The sequence below is a fragment of the Myotis yumanensis genome, unplaced genomic scaffold (genome assembly GCF_028538775.1).
Source record: "Myotis yumanensis isolate MYYU_CA2020_CCGP unplaced genomic scaffold, mMyoYum1.0.hap1 SCAF_9, whole genome shotgun sequence".
Taxonomy (NCBI): domain Eukaryota; kingdom Metazoa; phylum Chordata; class Mammalia; order Chiroptera; family Vespertilionidae; genus Myotis; species Myotis yumanensis.
Window position 1 is genome coordinate 55,279,695 of NW_027223760.1, and position 23,444 is coordinate 55,303,138.

Below are 23,444 nucleotides of genomic sequence, written 5' to 3' on the forward strand. Positions count from 1 at the left end.
TAAGCACATCACATCAGACTGTACAAATATATGGTTGGAAATGACATCTAACCACATATTGGGCAGTGAGAATGTCATAAAGTAGTATTGCAATTGATAATAAAAAATTAAGTGAATACATGTGAATAATATGTTTTTATCATTAGAAGAATGAAAATTATTATAGGGAATAAAATTCATTAGCCTCTGACATGAGGGAAGATCAGAAATATTGGCATTCTTATATATTTGCTGTCAAAATTTTAGGTTTCACATATATATATTGATACACCTCTCTATACTTTTAATTCTACTTTCTCCCTCCTCCCTACCCCATCTCTCTCTGTTTTTGTCTCTATCTCTGCTGAATAGCTTTTATGCAAAATTGCCTTACACATCATTTAACTTTTATTCCCATGTGTATTCCTTAAAGCTGTTAATGGGCTATTAAATTGTGAAAATCCTGAAGATGTACACTGCATGCTGCATTTTCCAAACAGCATTTATTTTGCTTGAAACCTATTTTAATGTATGAATATTGACACATGAACACTTTATAGGATGGCACTGGATAAGCATAGGCAAGTCGATTCGATCATATGGTTTTATGTACATCAATAAATACGTTCATTTAGAGAACATTCAAGTTTTATTACTAAATGCTAAAATCTACTATATTTTCATCTCTTTTATGAAATAAAATTAAATCTTATAAAATAAAAATATTCTAGAACTGAATCTTATAGGTGAAAATGTGCAATTAGATTACTTTCTACTTGAACTTATAATATGCATGGCACAAATTCAAACAGTACACAAAAACAGAGAATAAACTCTCAATCTCCGCCCAACGACTTGGTTCCCTTTTCCAGAAGTAACCGGTGTTAAACGTTTTCTATTGATTCCTCTAAAGACATTATGTAAACATGCACACATGTACACTTTTTACATTTTCTTAGAAACAAAACTTATAGCTATCTGAGCTAGGAGAGAAAAAGCAAACCCTAACTCCATGATTTATGATTGGTAGTATAAGAAAGAACTCAAGGCAAAACATAAAATAGCTATTAGAAATAAGTTGTTGCTTTTTTTTTTAAATCCTCACCTGAGGACATGCCTTTATTGATTTGAGAGAGAGAGAGAGAGAGAGAGAGAGAGAAAGAGAAATATTGATGTGAGAGTTAAACATCGATTGGTTGCCTTCCCCACATACCCTAACCATGAACAGAAGCTGAAACCTACGCATGTGCCCTGACCATGAATAGTACCCACAAATTTTGGTAGACAGCACAATGCTCTAACCAACTGAGCTCCAGCAGCCAGGGCAGAAATAAGTTTCTATATGTTTTTCTAAAACATTTAAATAGATAAGTTTAATAAAAAATTAGAAAGGATCTCACTAATCATGAAACTAATTACTACGATGGTTCTCATATACAGTAATACACTGAAGTCTAGAGTTAAAAAAATCTAAACTAATTTTGACATTTTAACAATATTTTTTATGAACCTACATGTAAGAAAATTATGTCAATATACTGGTGACATTAAAATAAATATAAGGATTTTCAGAGGCAGTTGTCTAATAATTGGTCTTGTATGCATGCATATAAGCATAAGTGATGGATGTGGAGAACAGAAGGTGAGGGTGAGGGCAGGATTGGGGGGATGAGGGGACATTGGGGGGATAAGAACACATTTGTAATATCTTAACCAATAAAGGGGAAAAAAATATCTGAAGGGCTACTATATGAAAGAAAGGACAAACTTATCCTGAACTCTTCCAGGGACCAAAGCTAAGAATAATGAGTAGAAATTTTAGAAAAAAGTTTCTTTGGACTTAATAAAACAAAAAAATATTATAGCAGTTTAAAATTTTAATTCGTTGCCTCATGAAATAAAAAGCCTTCCATAAAAAACAAATAAAAATAAATAAAAAATAAAATTCATGACACAATATCAACCAAACCAAATACAGAGACCATAGAGTCCTTGGCTCTGAACATTAATATATGTGACTCTGATTATGAATTTGTAACTTCATGAAATGAACAGTAGAAATGGGTATAACTGAAGCCAAAGATAATTCACTTCCTCTGCCCCATTTTTCCGGGAGAGTAGCAATAGCCATATTTCCTTCTAGAAATGAGAGGATGCCAAGCCAAAGCTTTTCCTATTTCCTTGAATATCAGAAAAAGTGTCGATGTCTACATGTTAGAGAGGAAAATATCACATATCATATAGTGGCTAGACTAATTTTGGTCATCAAAGTTCTTCCACTTGAAGGAAAAGTTTTTAAAGGCCTGGGGTAGTGGGTGGGGGGGAGGAGTGGACTGGAAGGGGTCAATGGGGGAAAATAGGGGACATGATTTAAACAATAAAGATTTAAAAAAAAGAATAAGGTACTTCATTAGCATTGATATTTCTCTGGTTCACTTTCCACTTAGTTGAGGCCAATATTGGACACACAATATAAGGATTAGAGTCCCACCATGATATTTATGTAACACACAGTTACGCAGCATTATCAAATCAGAGGCCCATGTTTTTCCTTTGGGACTTGGGAGGATCAAACCTTCCTATCAGCGATGTAAAGACTTCAGTACATCTTAAGAAAATATTATCTTCACCTTATACTCAAAATCTTTCTTTTCAGCTCATGACAATGGACTATAGATGAACACGTTGCATTTCCCATTATGACCACATTAAAACCTAAGGGGAAAGTTTGAACTCATTTACACATTGGTCTTTATGCTTACACACCAAGCCTTATTCAGTTATTATATGTGAAATATTTTACACCATATGGTGATCCATTTTATGACATAATTTATTAACAGCAACCATAACTATAAATTTTTTCATTTGTATCTTACCTACTGTTGAATTTCTCTGGGTGTTTTTCTCTCATGATGTGGAATCTGTGTGCAATGGAGGCATCCTAAGGAGAGAAACAGAAAAGAAGAGCAGGACATTTTAGGATCCTATTGTCTTATGGAAACAAAGATAAAAACGTTCATGAATAATATTTTGTTTTGGATTTTTTTGTTTGTTAATCCTCACCGGCAGATATTTTCCCATTGATTTTTAGAGAGAGTGGGAGGGAGGGGGAGAGACACAGAGAGAGAAACATCAATGTGACAGAGACACATGGTTTGGTTGCCTCCCGCGTGCACCCGGCCCTGGAGCCTGCAACCAAGGTACATGACCTTGACTGGAATCAAACCTAGGACTCTTCAGTCCATGGGCCAAAGCTCTATCCTTGGAGTCAATCTGCAGTGATGGTGAACCTTTTGAGCTCAGGGTGTCAGCATTTTGAAAAACCCTAACTTAACTCTGGTGCCGTGTAACATATAGAAATTTTTTGATATTTGCAACCATAGTAAAACAAAGACTTATATTTTTTATATTTATTTTATATATTTAAATGCCATTTAACAAAGAAAAATCAACGAAAAAAATGAGTTCATGTGTCACCTCTGACACGCATGTCATAGGTTCGCTATCACTAGGCTAGGGGATGAATAACATTTTTAAATTAACTGCTTCTTAACAATAGCATTGCCAAGAAGATGTTGTGAAATTAGGCAAAAATATGTAATTTACATTTCTGTACAAGACTGATTTATGTCACCATTTCACCATTGGTCACTTGTCATATTTACTTCTAGGAATCGATTTCTACTTCACTTATATATCCCCTTTAATAACTGGCTATGGCCTCATGCTCCAAGTATGTTTAAGATAGAGCATATGAACATAAATGTTAAAAATTAGTTGAAAATATTGTTATTCCAGAGCCGGAAGGATGGCCTAAGTGAAGAAATGATGAGGTAGAAAAGCTCTTAGTCCTTTGAAAGTAATTATGATAAAGAGATAGTATGAGGATGCCTATCTAGTCAAGGCAAATATACTACATGACTTCAAAGTTTGCTAAGAGTATTTTGGATGTGTCATTATTAGTTTTTTGTTCCACAAGCAACTTTCTGACATATATATCTTACCTTGCTCAAGAAAAATCAACAAATAGAAAAATTTCATTTTGGAGAATTGGTGACAAGTGTAACTAGGCTCTAAGACCCCAAATTCATGAGTGCTGAATTCTAATAGATGTTTCTTCCTTTTAGGAAGTCCATTCAGAGTTTCTTTATTTTTTTTTAATTTTGAAAAATCAGAGTTTCTATGAGACAGAATTGCACTGAGTGTGAGAGATTGGTGGATTACTGTGATTCAAGCTTTTCAAGTACAAACCATTCTTGCTGACTTTTAACAGTAGTCCCTCTTATTCCAAAGGAGATATTTTCCCATTCTTCATCTACACATGATTAATCACTTCAATGAGAAACTAATATATTTAGCAGCCATCTCAATAGAAACGGGGCTATTGTTGTGATTAACTGTTAATTCTGTTTCATAGTGGAGATAAAAAAGAAAAACCAAACACAAAGGCAGTAAAGAAGTTATGTATTTGAGAGAATTTTGAAAACACTAATCAAGGACTAAAAGTCTAATGAATGAAATGAAAAGGCTAATGTGCTTATTCATGCATAACAAAGCACGAGGCACAACAAGAGAGGGACCAATGCCCACTGCAGATGGCAGAGCATTGCTTTTCCCTACAAGATAGAGCCATGACAGAAATGCAATCTTTTATGTAAACTTTAGCGTCTAAAAGTTATTGAGTAATTGAATTAATCCACAAGTGAAAAGAATACAAAGGTATGGATAAGTACAAATAAAAGTTACCAAAATAACCCTCTATTTTTTGATGTTCTAAGATATAACTTTGTTATGTATACATGGTCAACTTCCTGGTTTGCTATGAAGCAGGAAAATCAAGATGGTTCACTATTATTGGTCCAATAGTATGAAATTATAGAAAAAATCTTGGCTTGGCTATTTATGATATGTTATGCAACATTATCATTCATTGATTTTAAAAAATAATTTATTTTGACTTTAACACTAATCTGGTCCAAAATCAATTTAGAATACCTCATAATTAAAAGGATACATCCAGCAGAACAATAAAACAAAAGCAAAGGAATATGAATCAAGTACCAAGAATGAATGATCAATATTGGTTATCCATAGGGAGACTATCATTGAATTTACTTCTGTTTGAATTATTTGTTTCTGCAAATTTAGAGAACTCAGACTTTTAAAAATAGATTGTATAGCATAATTTGCTTTATAAGCATATATTTTTTTCAATAACAAAGCTCTTCCTTTGCAAAGGAAGATAAACAGGGATGGAGGGCGGGGGGTGGGGGGAGAGAAGAGTATCAAAAAAAGACCATTTAAGTAGACTGGACTATAACTGAGCAAACTCCTAAAAACCCACTATTAAATAGCCAAGATAAACCTAATCTTAGCTCTACCTCCAACATACTTAGGCAATGGGTCATGCAGTAAATAGAGGGAAAATGAAAGACGACTGAGGAACACTGGCATGCCTTTTCCTTGTATTGAATGGGTTCCACCACAAAAAGAGAGCTGGCATTGCTGACTCCAGAATGGATAATGAACAATGACAGCAGGTGTTCATTTGGATAAGAATTCAGACCAAATTCTCATGGGGGCCTGTCCCTTTGGCATAATCCCAAGAGGCTTGAAAGAGAACTGCCAAATGCTATAAACTTATCCAGCAGCCATGTTTTGGATTCTCCAAAAAGAGAACAAATAAGAAAAAGCTAAAATAGTGTCGTTGCTTTCTTTCATATAAAGTTTGCTCATTCTGTCTCCATGTACTGCAATTCTTAGGAAACAAATTAAATTAGCATCTCTTACACACCCTAAAATGGACAAACTGTGAATTCAGACAGAGTTCACTTCCAAGACTGGTGACTTTGAGCAAATTGTGAGTCACAGCTTTGTTATCTTTACAAGGGAATGAATACTGGTACCGCTTTATAGTATTGTAGTGGATATTATTCTGTATAGCAAATGGAATAGTGTTCCTAATGTGATGGAAACTTTAGATCCTACTAAGAATCATATGAGAAAACATAATTAAGTAGGAAAATACATCTTTTTAAAAGATAGGACAAGCTATTAAAAATATTCCAATACTTCCAAAATTTATGTATCAAGTCATATGTAATCCAAATACCAAAAGATTTGGCCAGGTACTTAAAGAAACTTGAATAAAAAACGATATTAAAAATGTATAAAAAACAAATAAAAATGATATTTATTTATCTAAAACTATTAAACTTCTAAATAACCATTAAATTTTTTAAAAAGAGTAAAATAATTAAGGAAGGTGTCTCCAGTTCAATAAGATATGAAAATGTGTTATAAAACTAGAATAATTAAAATAGTTTGTCCTTATGTCTTTCATCAAAGAGGGAATATAAATGACATACGCCAATAGTATTTTCTGTGATCTATTTAGGTTTTCTGTCTGTACATAAATTAAGATAGTAATTTTCATTTATTAATCTGTAGTGGGCTCAAGCCCTCTATTTTAGTTGGCCAATAGTGGGGCATATTAGACATTCTCATTCTTTCACACATATGTAGGTGGCCTCATATGCCAGACACACACACGAAGCTAACCAAAGGAACTTTCCAACATCCTGCTGTCATCAAACCTAACATGTTACTGTTTCCAAACATACCATCTCTTCTGTTATAATAGAAGTTTCCTTCCTCCATCCTAACCCAATTCCCTGGGCTTGTGCTGGGATCCTATCCCTTCTCAGTCTCTTAGAAACCACAATTCATCAAGAATTTATATCCTTCGTCTTCTGTACTTCATCCTCTCCCTCTCTATGGGCTCTTTTCCCTTAACATTCAAATTGCTTAGGTATTAATAATGTAAACAAAAATCCCTTAACCTCTTGTGCCTGCAAATTCTGGCACCCAGACTTCTTAAAGATCCTGACTAGAATGTCTGATTTCACTTCCTTTGTCTTCCTAACACACTGCAGTGGGCCTTTCTATTTCACTACTTAAAATTACTGACTGTGACTTCTAACTTTGCCTCTACTACTATCGTAATGCTGTGTGTAGTGTAACTAATCACTCTATTATAAATTATATCCTTGACCTCTTGGCAATTTTTACCCAATTTCTTTTCATTTCTTCCTTTATTACTTCCTCCCTTTTCTCCTTTCTCCCTTTCTCAATGTTCTCTTACCTTGACTCGAATCAGAACAGTTCCTGGTTTTCCTCCTACTTTCCAGTTCAGTCTATCTCACTTTACTTGGCCAGCTACTCCTCTTCTACCTGTCTCTTCAGTAACGGTCTTCCTTGAGATTCTGCTCTCGCATGCTTTTTTTTTCTAACTCTACACAACGGAGAGAAAAGGCCTGTAATCATGTTAGGGAGTTGATACTAGATTCTAAAAATAAGAAATCATGGAAATGGTTTAAACAGGGCATCATATTTGCAGTTTGGAGCAGTCACTTGGATACTGTATAGATGATTTATTTGGTGGGCTCAATATTGAGGAAACATAAAATAACTGCTGAATTAGACCAGTAGTAGTATGTATTTATGGAGAAGAAGGTACTCATTCATGAGGTAGTTAATAGATAAATACTGGCCTTAATGATTGATTGAGCATTGATTGAGTGCTAAGAGGAAAGGAAAGGATCAGAAATGACCTGCTGGTGTGTTTGGTTTGGGTAAATGGATTGATATTGTGCCTCCTGCTGTGATAGAAAAATGAATAGGAAGTTCAGCAGAGATGACAAGGTCTTCTTTGGTCACATTGAAGCTTTTTACCTAACTTTTTGTTGAAATTTAAAATCTAGTTTTAAAAAGTGCACACAAAGATTATATGGACACAACTGTGTTACCCACATTCAGATTTAAAAATTAGCGCATTTGATGATCTGTTAAATACAGTCTCTATAATGAGAAGCTGAGTTTTAGTCCTTTAACACTTCCTATGTGGTCTTGACTTTGACTCAAAGATTATTAATGAACAGTATACACAGCCTGGTTGGCATGGCTCAATGGCTGAGCGTCGACCTATGAACCAGGAGGTCACGGCACATGATCAGGTTGCGGGCTCCATCTCCAGTGTGGGGTGTGCAGGAGGCAGCCGATCAATGATTTGTTCTCATCATTGGCATTTCTATCTCCCTCTCCCTCTCCTTTCCTCTCTGAAATCAATGAAACATATATTTTTAAAAAAGTAGAAACACACATACACAAAGAATAGCAGCTGCTCTCAAATAATATGGTAAAATATGTCTGTTGACTACAGTTATTGCCTATGTCTTTGAAAGGCTGAATGGCTAAAAGCCTGCTTAAAATTACTTATGGAATCCATGAACTTACATGATTATAATTATGTGATGTTGTGTGTCAATAACTTTCAAATAAGTAAGCCAGTAGTGGAATAGATTGATGGTTAAAGAGAATATTAGGGGACACTGTGTTAACCAGAAAATATTAAGAATATTAGAATCTCAAATAAAAACTTATATGATATGTTGCTATAATATGAACAAAGTCATTTCTTTCCAGAACTTATCTTCCCTTTCAAAATAGCCAATAATAATCAATATTTAGATACAAATTTTAAATTAAATATATGAACACATTTATGTAATGTTTATGATGATGAGTAATTTTTATTTTGGTACTTCAATAGTCCAATGTTAGTTTTTATTTTATCTGATATAGGTTAAATAAACAACCAGTTAATTTTTCATAGGGAAACTACCAAAGAAACTAGCAATATGGAATAAAATAGTTCTTATTCTAATAAGGACTATTTCTCTGTCACTTGCTAGAAGTAGGATCCTATGAAAACTGTTTCCCCTGTCTGAGGTTATGGTAAGAAATAAGGAAGGAAATAGTTTCATAAATAAGTCAAACTAATACCTACAATATAGAGGATATTCAATATCAGTGATGATTATTTCCTTTTCATTATATTTGGATATGCTAACGTAAAACTTGTCTCTGGAAATTTATTATAAGTGTCAGATTTCTGATTTTATGTTATGAGATTTTTAAAATACTTACATGTATTATCTTTTAAACATAACAGTGAAAAACAGTCTTCACTAGCAAGTTGCATATGAGTTTAAAAAAAACACTTCCTAATTTTTCTTCAGTAATTTTGTTCATGAAAATTTGATACAATTGTTGGTTTTATCCTTGGATTTTCCTTATCTTTCCAGCAATTTTTAAAATAAGTATTTAAAAATATGCTATATATTTCTCTGAAGACCTTTGTTGAGTGATACTGGGGCCTATTTCATTGACAGTTTTGATGAGAGACCAAAGTTATTAAAAACTTCACAGCATGAGCCCAGCTGGTGTGGCTCAAGCAGTTGAACATCGACGTAGGAACCAAGAGGTCACTGGTTCGATTCCTAGTCAGGGCACATGCCTGGGTTACAGTTCCCAATAGGGGACATGCAGGAGGCAGCCATAGATGTTGACACTTCTCTCTCATGGATGTTTCTATCTATCTCTCCCTTATTCTCTCTCTAAAAAGTCAATAAAAACATATTTTAAAAAATATAAAAAAAATTTACAGCATGAGAAAATGATCCCAAATCACTAAACACCAAAGCCTTTCACAGGATTGTTCTCTTGACCCCTGGAACATTCAGCACTGCCCACCATTTTCTCCAAACTCAGTCTTAAATTTGCCCTATCTTTGCTTACACTCTCCCTTTAAAAGAAAAATGATTTGAGAGAGGAAGAGGGAGAGAGAAAGAGAGAGAGACAGATGGTAGGGAAACATTGACCAGCCGCCTCCCACACATCCCCTACTGGGGATCCAGCCCAAAACCTTGGCATATGCCCTGATCAGGAATGGATTCTTTGACCCTTAGGTACACAGGATGGTGCTCAACCAACTGAGCCACATAGGCCAGGGCTGATTACATTCTCTTTTCAAGTTTTCAACTATTCTGATAAAATCTAATTCAATATCTTCAGCCTTGACTGCTCTCTTCATATTCAGTTTGATGTGTCCAAACCCATGTTTTATATTGCCATGAACGCAATATGATGAAAATTCAAATTCAACATTATCTTTTCCCCCAAAGTGGATCCTTTTCTCAAAACCGTTATTTGCATCAGTGATGCCATTGTCCAACTCCTACCTCCTCAGGTTCAGAATTCAGGTTATTTATGATTTTTCCCTTTTTTCCTACATTTAGTCAATAACCACCCTGTCAATCTACTTGTTATCCATTTCTATTGTCCTTGTCTTAGTCCAGAATTGATCACATCTCAATCTAAACTACTACAGGGATGCACCAAATGGTTTTTCCTTAGAATAATACAACACAATAATAGAACCCATCCTAAGTACTATTACTTATTTAAATGTAATAATTACTGGTGCCATCAAAGTTCCAAATTAGAGCTTAGCTATTAAGCCCTTCCATCTCTGACCACTCTACCATTCAAAACCTATTTATCTATAAGACTCTATTCAGATATTTGCACATATTTAGATCTACTTGATTTATTTCTACTCCCACAATTCATCTGTTTCTAATTAACAAATATTTTAATCCCCTATGCCATTATAAAGTAATTTCACAAACACAAAACTGTTGTGAATACCTCATGTTATTACTGATTCTGTACACTTAAGACATGTGTCACCTCAAAAAGTAAGACGTCAAGCAACTTAAGTCATTTTGGTATTTCACATTCAATAGTAAGAAAAATCACAATAATATTACATATTTATGATACCTGGAAATAAGATAGCTAAACTTGAAGAGTTAAAATAATAAAAATATTTTAATTATACTATTTGTATATTGCAACAAATAATAATAACCACAGTCAAATTCTGCAAAAGGTAAAACTATTCAATGTTATATAGACTTAACCATTGCCAATACATCTATTTTGAATGTTAATCAATGCACACTCTGATAGAGACATAATTGCCTATGTTGCTATTTCTGATAAAATAGTTTTATATACATGTTTTTAGCAAACTGGTTCTATGATTAGGGAAATATAAATTTTCAATTATGTTTATTTAAGTAAATTATGGGTAAAAAATGGAGTTTCATGTTCCCATTGCTATTTGCAACCTTAAAAGAAGAGACAGTAACTCTTGCTAATCCATGGGTATGAATAGTATAATGTCTTCTAGGATTTAGTACTTACCATAAAAAATTATCCCATATAAAATTATTACTATTCACTCTAAGAAGAGAAAAAATAATCATCACATAAATACATGTCATGGCTATGTACACATCAGAGCAATTAAAGAGAACTGTGATCTTAATCAAATGCCAAATCCAACATAAGACCTAATATAGGTACATAGCTGCTCAAAAATTCTATATTATTTTGGCACCAACATATTGGTTTCAAGCTTTTAAGGGCTGTGAAGATTTAAAATGTAGGAAAATGTTACTTTATAATATAAAATTATAAAGTCCCTTTGCTTAGAGCAGCTGTATAACTAAGGTGTGTTGTCTTATGGAAGTTTTCCTTAAAAGAGTATATTTTTATATTACATTAATTTAGAGTTTTAGCCCATTTACCACTCTATATATTAACTAGAGGCCCAGCGCATGAATTTGTGCACAGGTGGGGTCCCTTGGCCTTGGGCAGCAATCAGAGCCAATTGGAGCTGTCTCACCCAGTCCTGATCGGGGCTAATGGGGGCCGGCCAGCTGGGGAGGGACTGTGGGAGGGCTCCAGAGTGTCCGGCCCATCTTATCCAGTCCCAATCAGCCAGACCCCAGCAGCAAGCTAACCTACCAGTCAGAGTGTCTGCCCCCTGGTGGTCAGTGCACGTCATAGTGACTGGTCAAGCAGTCAACCAAAGGTCGAGAGATCGGTCAGACACTTAGCATATTAGGCTTTTATATATACCGATATAATATTTTCATTTATTTAGTGTTTTATAAAATGACCAAATTTTATTTTATAAATATATTTTTACTGATTTCAGAGAGGAAAGGAGAAGGAGAGAGAGAGATAGAAACATGATTGATGATAGAGAATCATTGATCAGCTGCCTCCTGCATGCCCACAACCCAGACTTATGCCCTGACTTGGAATTGAACCATGACCTCCTGGTTCAAAAGTCAATGCTCAACCACTGAGCTATGCTGGCTGGGCTAAAATGACCAAATTTTAGATGCCTAACTCCAATGTGTCAACAGCTTGAGATGATCTATATTTAATACTTTTAATGGATTTTTTTGGTTTTAATTGAGGAGCCCACTACCCAAAAAGGATTTTTTTAAGAAGTACTCAGTTTTGCAAATCTAAGAGTATAAATTTAATCTAAACTTTAGTTCATATCTCTTTTTCAAATAAGTGACATTTATAAAAATGGTTTTCACTTACGAATTACAAGCACATAAATTATTCTCACAAACAAAATATTATGTGCCACCTTGGAGCGAAATGTTTTGCTAGGCAAAACATCACTGACTGTCTGACATCAAATATGCAAAGTGAATAAAAGGATGAAAGCGCCCATGATATTCAAAATTATACATTTGTAAAGTACTACTTTGCTTCCATGGTTTAGTTAAATCATTTTATGTATGTCAAATTATAAGCCACTCTTTTGCTCTCATGTGAAATGAAAATACAGACACTAAATCACTATGTAGTGCTACCAGTGTTTGCAAGCTTAGTGGATGTGGGTGTTAGGGCTTCATGATATAGCCATCCTACTGGTTAAAAAAAAAAAAGCTCTTGAGAAAGGCAAAGGTATTAAGGCAGGGGTGGGCAAACTTTTTGACTAGAGGGCCACAATGGGTTCTTAAACTGGACCAGAGGGCCGGAACAAAAGCATGGATGGAGTGTTTGTGTGAACTAATATAAATTCAAAGTAAACATCATTACATAAAAGGGTATGATTTTTTTTTTTTTTTTTTTTTTAGTTTTATTCATTTCAAACGGGCCGGATCTGGCCCGCGGGCTGTAGTTTGCCCACGGCTGTATTAAGGGGTCCTTTATGTCAGATTTGATAGTATTATTGATTTCTATCACAATCAAATTATTTACTTTTGTCGTTTAAATGAAAAGACCAGATATATATATATATTTTTTATATTTCAGGTTGATGCATGAGTCTTTAAAAGTAGTTGTCACTAATTAGTGACACCATACAATCAGAGACAAATCCTTTCTGATACACACAATGGAAAAGAATTTAATAAACGAATACCTAAGAATCTATAATACCTTTACACAAAGAGAACTATAATAATGGTCAACAAATGGCTTTTTAAAACTGCACCATTTGTCACTAAATACACTGCCATTACAATAAGAAACCTTTTGTGCTTTAAAAGGGTATGTTTCTCTCAGTAAAATATTTATGCTTTTAGCAATTACCAGACTATATAGCTCATGCACAACAATTTCACTGTTATTGCATAAAATTGTAAATTATTTCTTTTAAATTATTAATGCAATAGAAAAGAAAGAATTTTTTTCAGGCTAAAGTCTTTTGAAAGGACAGCAAAATAGATGAAACAAAACCAAGATGACAATTTCAGCATTTAAAACCTACACATGATAATTCAAACAAATGTTATGACATTTAAGATAATGAAACCCTTCATTTATTCTACTATCTGGTATGAGTTTTATTTCACATATAAGGAGTCAGAACAGATGTCCAAATATTATAATGCCAAAAGAAAGTTAGGACATATCTTGATTAATACCCTAGGAGCAGCCTGTAGTGTCTCTTTAAAACTGGCACACAGTACCTTAAAACAACTATTCAAAATCTGTTCTAGGAAATATAGCTAAATAAAGCATCCCCAAGACAAAAAGAAAACAATAAAACTCAGTATAACCCTTTTAGCAATGTAAGTTGCATATTATTGACAGACCATTCATTGCAATCAGCAAATGATTAATTGCAAATTTGTTGCTAAGTTGACAAAAAGAAAAAAAAGGCAAGCTTCAGGCTACTGTTAAAGAGGAAAAACTTATGTTAAAAATGACTGGAGACTTTCTGTAGTGAATTAATGCTAATCAATATGCTTGTTGACTACACATTGGAATAATGACTTCCTTAAATAGCAGAGGTCCCCATTATTGTAGACATTCAAATTAATATTTAACCTACTGACTTGCACTTTAAAAATTTATGGAAGCAGGATTTTCCCCCTTACCTTAAGGAAAAGAAAATAGTGCATGTTTTATCAAACATGAGCATGAGATCTGGTTTTCAATTTCAAATGTAGGTTGCAGGATAATGCCCATATGGTCAAACTTATAGTCACTGCCTGAAGCAATTTGCTCTTGGAGTTTTAAAGATAAACCTCAGTGACATATTAAAAATATAAAAGGTGATAAGACAGTAAGATGGATGGGAATTGGTTTCTTAATTACAAGTGGCTATTTCTTTGCAAACAGCAACTTTTCAGATTCTTTTACTCTGATCAGAGCAATTTGAGTAAAAAAAAAAAGTGCTGTGGTATGTATTACAATGCTTTGTTCAAAATGAACATTTTCATCAAAGTAGTTTTCAAAGCCATTTTTTAAAATATTTTTAAAATTTATTTCAAAAAGGGAGAAGGAGCCAAAGCCGGTTTGGCTCAGTGGATAGAGCATCGGCCTGCGGACTGAAAGGTCCCAGGTTCGATTCCGGTCAAGGGCATGTACCTGGGTTGCGGGCGCATCCCCAGTGGGGGATGTGCAGGAGGCAGCTGATCGATGTTTCTCTGTCATCGATGTTTCTAACTCTCTGTCTCTCTCCCTTCCTCTCTGTAAATAATCAATAAAATATATTTTTTAAAAAAAAGGGAGAAGGAGAGAGAGAGAGAGAAACATCAATGATGAGAAAGAATAATTGATCGGCTGCCTCCTGCATGCCCTACACTGGAGATCGAGTCCACAATCCGGGTATTTGCCCTGACCAGGAATTGAACTGTGACCTCCTGGTTCATAGGTCGTCACTTAAACATTGAGCCATGCCGGCCAGGCTTCAGTCATTTCTTGAATATATATTTATTGAGCACCTACTATGTGTCAAACATTGTGCTAGATTCCAAGTTGACTAAATTAAATCTTAGTTCTGTGCTTAGGAAAATCAAATATTTATAAATCTCTTCTGCCCTGTCTTATTTTCTTTAAAGCTTAATGGGGATGTATCAGTGGTGAAGAAGCAGGAACCATACGCTGTAGTTCTTGAAAACAGCAGAAACAATATCTTTGCAGAAAACAGAAAGGAGATTATCCTTCAGCTATTATAGTAACTTAATTACTACTAAAATTATGTTGGTAATTATGTGGTCCCATTTTTTGGCAACATATCAAAAAATCAATATACCTAATAGTAATATATCTCTAAAAATATGTGAGGGTACTTCAAGGTGTAGATTGTATAAGGTGGGAGAGTGGTAAGAAGAGTGAGCATGTTTAGGTTTTCAACACAAATCCTCCAAACTGACACTGCATTATACTTGTGGGAAAACTACACCAAATTCTGCACTCCATTCTCCACATCACAGTGAATATCTTCCATGGTCAAATATACGCTCCTGGGATCTTCAACAGGGCACGGAACGGAATGTGTCATAGTCCTCAGTACACATCCAGTCAAATGACCCAGTGCTAGAAGACAAGAATTGAAACTTGGCTGGATCACCCGGAAGAACAGTAACTTACTGAAGTTACTGAAAGACTGGATATTACTCTACATAGAGTTGAGCAAACTGAGGTGCAACAATGTTAGGTAGATTGTACAATACTGCAAAACCAATGTATGGTTTCAGCTTATATTCAAATCCAGTTCAATTGCCTGTCTCTGCTCCAGGAGATGGCTGGGTATCTTATATATGCAATATCACCAACATGGAAAGAAATGCCATCTATCACCCAGTGCCACTTAAGTAAGGATGACAGATATCCTAATACTACTAAAACCACAGTAAGAGTTTTGTTGTGCATTTAAATTTATTAATAAAACCATACATTTAATATGTCTTTACTTAGTTTAGATTTTTATGCCCCACTTGCATTGATTACATTCTTATACTTTTAAAATATATGAAGAAGTGATCATGATTTATTCTCTCTGAAGGCTTTAAATCCAGTTTAGGACTATGTTCCATTTCAAAAGGTATATAATTTATATCTCCTCCTCCTTAATTTGTTAAAAATATATTTTAAAGCAAATAAACGTTACCTTAGTGAAGCAAATTTGCCACCTTACATATTCTCCTTAATCACTTTTGTTGAAGATGCTTACCTTGCTTAATTTAAATCTCATTAAAATACATTCACAAACTTAAGTGCTCCGTTTTCAAAAATTGCTCCCCTAAGGATACATTGATATAACCAACTTAATTAGCACACAATATTATAAACTCATAGCAATAGAAATTTAAAAGAAACAGTATATGTAACAAGCTATGGAATTTTTTTAAAAATTGAACTTTTTTTAGGATAGTCGAGCTTAGAGATTCAGACTTAAATAACTTGTCTAAATGTTCGACCAGGAGTCAAAGTCTTCCCAATGAAAATGCAGGCATCGTTCTTATTTTAAGATAAATCATATAAATACAGGTCTATAGGAAGTATTCCCAGGGAATTGCCATTTTTGCTTCAAAATGTGTACTATTCTGTCAGTGAGACCTAGAATTCATTCATAAGCACTTGTCAGCTTTTTGCCAGAAAGGACGAATAGGACTCAACTAATTCAGACTGCACAATAAGAAAATATTCATTAAAACAGTATGAAAATGTCAGAACTGCTAATCACTTCATACAGTAATATGCTAGTTTACTTACCTTAAAGTTACTAATTGTTGCAATATGGGAAATAAATAATAATTGCTAGGAAAAAGGAGGACTCACTTAGAAATGGAGCTAGAAGAGGAAGAAAAGACATTGGGTTTAAACATGGGGTAAAGGTTTTAATTTGATTTGATTGACACTGGAGTACTCATCCCAAGCTCTTGAAGGGAGGGAAGAAAATGGAATTTCTTAGATAGGCCTCATTGTAAAAAGAGCTTACATTATTACTACATAAAAAAAAGCTTTTACATGGATTTCTGAAATGGTAACATGTAGCAAATAATGCCTCAATCTAGTTATACTTAAACTTATTTGCTGTTCTTATTGCTGGTTTTTGAGCAGAATTATAACTTACTTTATTCTGGGATGGCCTATAGAAATTGTTTGAGGCAGAGACTTAGCTTTGGTGGGAAGCAAGTTTTTATTTCATTTAAAAATATATATGGATTCATTTTTCAGTATGTTTTACACGTTTGAAACTTTCAAAAGGAGGTTTGAAGCTACCATAATCTATATAGAAATCATTTTTATTGACTATCAATGTCACTTCCAAAGGACCCATTTTGGTGTGACTCTTCTATCTTATGATTCAAGTCTTTTTGAATATCAAAAGTGAAAATGAAGGCATCCTTGAATTAGGGATAGACAAACGTAATCACCAAACCATAAATTTAGACTCTCATAGATCATCTTGTTTGAAAAGTCCTTTTACAAGCAAGCAAATGAGAGAAACACCATGTATGGGATGATTTGTAAGGAGTTAATGAGTGGGGGCAGAGCTGTGTCTCTTAATTCTTGGTGTACGCTCTTTACACCACATAATATAACTTTAATACCAAGCAATAAAGAAATGCCTCTGGAAAGTGAATGGCAGCAGTTGGCCTAGTGTAGTCAGATATAGGCTGGAATAATTATATATTTTTCCACCTACTGAACACAAAAAGCTTAAGAACAGTCAGACCATGGCTCACCCAAGAATTTTCTCTCTGGCAGTGACAATGAGAGGAGGACAATTTCTTCTCCCAAGGTTAACCTCAAAGGTTAGAAAGCTGAATTAGGAGTATAACTCAACAGTTTACCTTTGTAGAGGTATTATTCATAAATTTGTTGTGGATATTGAATATTTAATACATCTTTCTGTTTCCCAATTGTATGCGATCCATAAAAATATTCTTAAGTATTTCTGACTTTTTATTTGGTGTAAATCAATATTAATTTCTAGGAATCAAACAGTGAACCTTATTCTTGCTTTTCATTTAATTAACGTATTTGCCCTTCATAATTTTATTGACCTAGTCAGTGGTCGGCAAACTGCGGCTTGCAAGCCACATGGGGCTCTTTGGCCCCTTGAGTGTGGCTCTTCCACAAAATACCGACTTCTGCGCATGGGCCACAAAGTTTCAATCGCACTGTACATTCACGCCCGCACATGGTATTTTGTGGAAGAGCCACATTCAAGGGGCCAAAGAGCTGCATGTGGCTCGCAAGCCGCAGTTTGCCGACCACTGACTAGACTACATTTTACTTTAAGTTTTATTTTTAAAATAAAAATGTTCATAAAGCCTTAGTCAGTTTGGCTCAGTGGATAGAATGTTGGCCTGCAGACTGAAGGATCCAAGGTTTGATTTTGGTCGAGGGCATGTACCTTGGTTGCAGGTTCCTCCCTGGCCTGGGCCCTGGTCAGGGCTCGTGCAGGAGGCAACCAAGTGATGTGTTTCTCTCACACTGATATTTCTCTCTGTCTTTACCTCGTTCTTCCACTCTCCCTAAAAACCAATGGAAAAATATCCTCGGTGAGGATTAAAAAAATGTTCAAAAATTTTTCATATTTTTATTGACCAGTCTTTCAAGTGAAATTATTTGATCTTTCTCTGCACTTAAAAAGTGCTCATTTTTTTTACTATTAATTAATTTATCATTAAATCCATAATATATGTTTGGTACTGAAGTCAGGGCTTGGGATAAAATAATGGACATTACTAAAAGTTCCTTGCTTTCCTGTTGATATCAAAACCTTCCTAAATTGAAATTATAAAAGTATAAGTAGTAACTCTAATAGCATTTGTAATGCATTTTACACTTTGTAAAATCTCACTTCCACCCTTTTAATTTCACTATCATTATTAACAATAATAAAAATAAAGTGTAAATGATATATACTGCTCCTAAACTTAAGCTACCTGGCGGTATTGTAAGCATGGTGACCGGAAGAGTTGTTTTGGGGACTACATTGTTCCATTTTGTTACATGAAAGATAGAAATGGTACCTAATGAACTCATGATACCATCCTACATTTTTTAAAAATTCCTAGGCAAAATGTTGAAAAGTATCACTTATATCTCCTAGTTGCTCATAAAAAAATGAGAGAGAGAAATAAGGAAGGAACTTAAGTTTACAAGCAAAACTTAGAAAGAATATTAATGAGCCAGGACTTGATGTGTTTGTCATCCTCAGTCCATCCTATTAAAATTCTCAAGAAATGACTTCAGGGAGAAGATAAAATCCAGGCACCACCAATGGCTCAAGACCACAAGGTTATAACTAAGATTCTTTATTAAAAATTAAAAAATATTTAACGTCCCACCTCGTAGGACTTCTAAGGCTCTTAAGTATATGTTTTATAGACTCTTTCAGTTAATAGAGTATTTAAGGATCTTAAGGACATCAGCATCTAAGGCAACCCAAGTTAGAGAAAAGTCTATGCAAGGAGATATACAGGGATGGCTTTTGTCCAATTAAGTGGATTTGTAATTTGGCACATAGCAAGCACACAGTTTTCAAAGAAACTCTTCTAGTTGGGCTGAAAGGAAGAGAAACAATTCAAAATGACAAGATGTTGTTGAAGCCCCAGCCTACTTTGGGAAGGTAGGAGGCTGAGAAAACTGCTTAACAGAAAACATGCACTATCTTTTTTTTTCCTGGAAAATACATAGAGACTCAGATAGCAGAACTAAGAACTCAGAGAATCATCTCCATAGATGAACCCCGTACCTCTAGACAAGAAACTGGCAATATGTGCTCTGCTGGATTTCAGAATCGCCATGAAACCCCGACTGCTATGTATTTTGGATTTCTCAGCTTTTTGAAAGGGAGTGTCTATGCTGTTATCCTATGCCGTTTTATGTTTGGTGTGTGCATGGGAGGTAGATAACTTGTCTCTTTGGTTTTCAGGTCTCTATCTCAAGATGAATCATGCTCAAGGAGCTGTACCTGAGGAAGTACACATACAAACCTCATCTACTAGGTATACCTGGACCTGATTGAAATAAGTTCTGGACTTTGAGCTGATGCCATAGTTGGGTAAGACTCCTGGGAGTCTTGAGCGATTGTGAGGATATTTTGCATATGGGATGCCATAAATCTGGGAGAGGAGCAACAGGTTGGATGCTGTATGTTGTCTCAGCAGTGGCTGTCATTGACACTACCCTTATCTGATTATGCATGTCATACCCCAGGGGAAGATAGAGTATTTCAATCTCCTTGAATCTGGATTTCACTAAAAGACTGAAATGAAAATGATATTCAAGGCCTGGAAAATTCCACCCGGGGCTCTTGGAAAGCTTGCATTTGAAATGTTTGCGTTGGCGGTGGGGGGGTGGGTGGGGGGTGTGTGTGTGGACCAGCCTCCTTGTAAGAATCCCAACTAACTTGAGACCTTCATGCTGTGAGAATAGAGAGAGCTTCTTTCACATCCTGGAGGGAAAAAGAAAAGACAAGCAGAACTAAGGTACCAGTCATGTGATTGAAGAAACTATTTTGGAGTTAGATCCTTCAGGCCCAGCTGCCAGAACTAATGTCACTGAATCAGAGATAAATCACCCACTGATCACTCTCCAAATTCCTGCCCTTCAAAACCATGAGCAAAATAAAACGGTTGTTTTAAGTCATTACATTTTGAAGTGCTTTGTTATACAGCAATAGATAACTCTTTTTTATGAACAATATATATTTATTGATTGACTTTAGAGAGAGAGGAAGGGAGAGAAAAAGAAACACTCATTTGTTGTTCTACTTATTTCTGCGTTCATTGGCTGACTTGTGTATGTGCTCTAACCAACTGAGCCATCTGGCCAGGGCCAATAGATAACTCTTACTAGTGAGTAAGCCAAACACACCTATACTCTCATTTCAGTATTCATTTTTAATTCTCAGATACTTTTGATAATAGTTATTTTTTGGTACTAAAATGCAATTTATAAAAAATGGGGTCTTAAATAGAGTTGACAGAATTGTAAGGATCACAAATTTTGATATTAAATTGACAAATTAGATTTAGGTTATCTGGGTTTTATAATTCCAGTTAAAATGTCCCATCACAGTGCATCCCAACTGCAAAATCCCTCTTGCCACTTGCACTAACCATTCAAAACTCAGCACAATCCCTACCATCTTTGGAAAAACTCACGCAGTATTCTGACTCTCAGACTTCCTTCCTCCTTCACCTAAGAGTACTACCCTCAGCGTGAACTCTTTCCAATCTTCCCTTCAAGAATCATTTTACTTATAGAAAACATTTGAGAAGCCTCGCTCTGCCCTTCCTTGACTTTTTACTTTCACTCCAATAATTATGTTTTTGTCTTTTTCCCCTCCTGTGATCATATGCCTCTCCAGGACCTAATTTATGTAAGTGACTATACAAGGTGGGACAAAGGTAGGCTTACAGTTGTTGTATGGAAAGTAATATAATAATTAATAAACAATAATACAAAAATAAACTGTTTCATGTACTCACAACTGTAAACCTAATTTTACCCAGTCTGTGTGTAGTTGTGAGTCTTTGCTTTAGAAATGTCTGCATGCCTGTACCTCTACCTTTTTTATTACTCAATTTCTCAAAAACAAAACAAAACAAAACTTCTTATGTATTTCAATATCTGTATAAGACCTATTGTTGAGGCTTCCTAATATTAATTGTTCTAATAAAGCGACATGTTTGGTAAGACACGCTTCTTAAAATTCTTTCCCAAAATTCACTCCATATTTGTGACTATCTTCTACAGTAACTGATCAATCCTTCTCTATTACACTATCCTGAGAAGGAGATTGGGGTTTTTAACTGCTTTCTCTCTCCTATAACAATGTATGAATGATGTACATAATCTGAATTTCCACAATTTGAAACTTATATCATAAACTATATTTGACTCAACTTTTTAAAAAATATGTTTTTATAGATTTCAGAGAGAGATAGAAATATCGATGAGAATCATCAATCAGCCTCCTCCTACACACCACCTACTGGGGATCAAGCCTGCAATCCAGGCATGCGCCCTGACTGGGAATCGAACCATCATGACCTCCTGGTTCATGGGACGATGCTCAACCAACTGAGCCTCACCAGCAGGCTTGACTCATCTTTATGTAAAAAAGTGTTAACCATTTTATTAGATTGCGAATACACTCAAGGCAAAAATTAGATTTCAACCTAATGGTAAAGCTGCCCAATGCTCTTGTTATATGAAAGCGGTTTTCAAAGGTTAGTATTAATAAGATTAACTCAGACTTATTTAGTGGGTCTGGAATAGGGCAAAAATCTGTATTCCAGTTGCCTCTGGGGCAGATGGCGAGAAACTATACTATAAGATATTACTTTATGCAACAAGGATGAGATTCAAGACAATTTTCTAGTGGTAATACAAGGTGGTGAGAGAGTAGAGGGCCAACTCCAGTTAGAAACCTTTATAGAAGTGCAGAGGTGAGCCAACACAGGCCTGACCTCCACAGGCACTGGGGGAAAAAGGAGGGGACAGATGGAAGGTTAGCTCTTAAGTTCTGAAAACTGTTTTCTATTAAAGCTGCCTTAAAAAAATGAAAATGCACTGTTGTAAGCACTAAAACAAACACAACCAAAAAGATGTTTTCTTAACTGGGAAATTATGATGCGCAGTTATGTTTGGTATCTAAATGCAAATTTTGTATGAAGGCTGCATTTATGGAAGAACCGAAAACAACCATAATATACTATATCATAGTAGAAACACAACAAACTAGCTGTACTTGGCATAGTAATGATAAGCCCTTTAAATTAAATCTTTATGCAGATTCTATTTTATACTCCAAACTTTTCATGGAGCCTTGTGTAATTCTGATGTGTAAACCAACAAATAGATATGCTCTGTGTATTGAGTAGCCTGTTTGGGTACCAGCTGGCTTGGCTGCATGCCTTTCTAATGGTAATGAAGTCACACAGCTGCTAGGACAATCAGCTGGAGTTCAGATTATCACTTGCTAAATGGATATCCATTGACTAGCTTCTTATCCGGACTCATTAAAGTTCAGTATTGACAAATGAAGAGTGCTAGAGGTTTATAGCTAAGAGGCATCTAGAAATGAACTTGTTGCCTTTTTCCCCCCTCATAGCTTTTCCTTGTGATTCACAGACCATCATTCATCTATTTGAGATGTGTGATTACTAATGCACTGTAAAATTTTAAGCACTCTTCCATTTACCGTTTTTAAAGTGAGTGAATGTTCTAAAGCAAGTAATCACATACATCAATTAAGTTGCAGTATATAAAAACCAAAAAATATTGTGTGTTGTTTTTTTTAAATATATTCTTATTGATTTCAGAGAGGAAGGAAGAGGAAGAGAGAGATATAAACATCAATGATGAGAGAGAATCACTAATTGGCTGCTTCCTGCACGCCCAACACTGGGGATCAAGCCTGCAACCCAGGCATGTGCCCTGACCTGAATCAAACTGCCTGTTTCAGAGGTTGACACTCA

General features: G+C 35.0%; 1 protein-coding gene across 4 annotated transcripts in view; it reads right to left on the reverse strand.

Annotated features, from left to right (window-relative positions):
- Positions 1-23,444, reverse strand: part of DGKB (diacylglycerol kinase beta) — a 526,570-nt gene that overhangs the window by 228,700 nt on the left and 274,426 nt on the right. For all 4 annotated transcript variants that reach the window (XM_070424374.1, XM_070424375.1, XM_070424376.1 and 1 more), the window contains one exon: positions 2,859-2,923. In XM_070424374.1, coding sequence (XP_070280475.1) covers positions 2,859-2,923 — 65 coding nt within the window. The remainder of the gene's footprint in view (positions 1-2,858; positions 2,924-23,444) is intronic.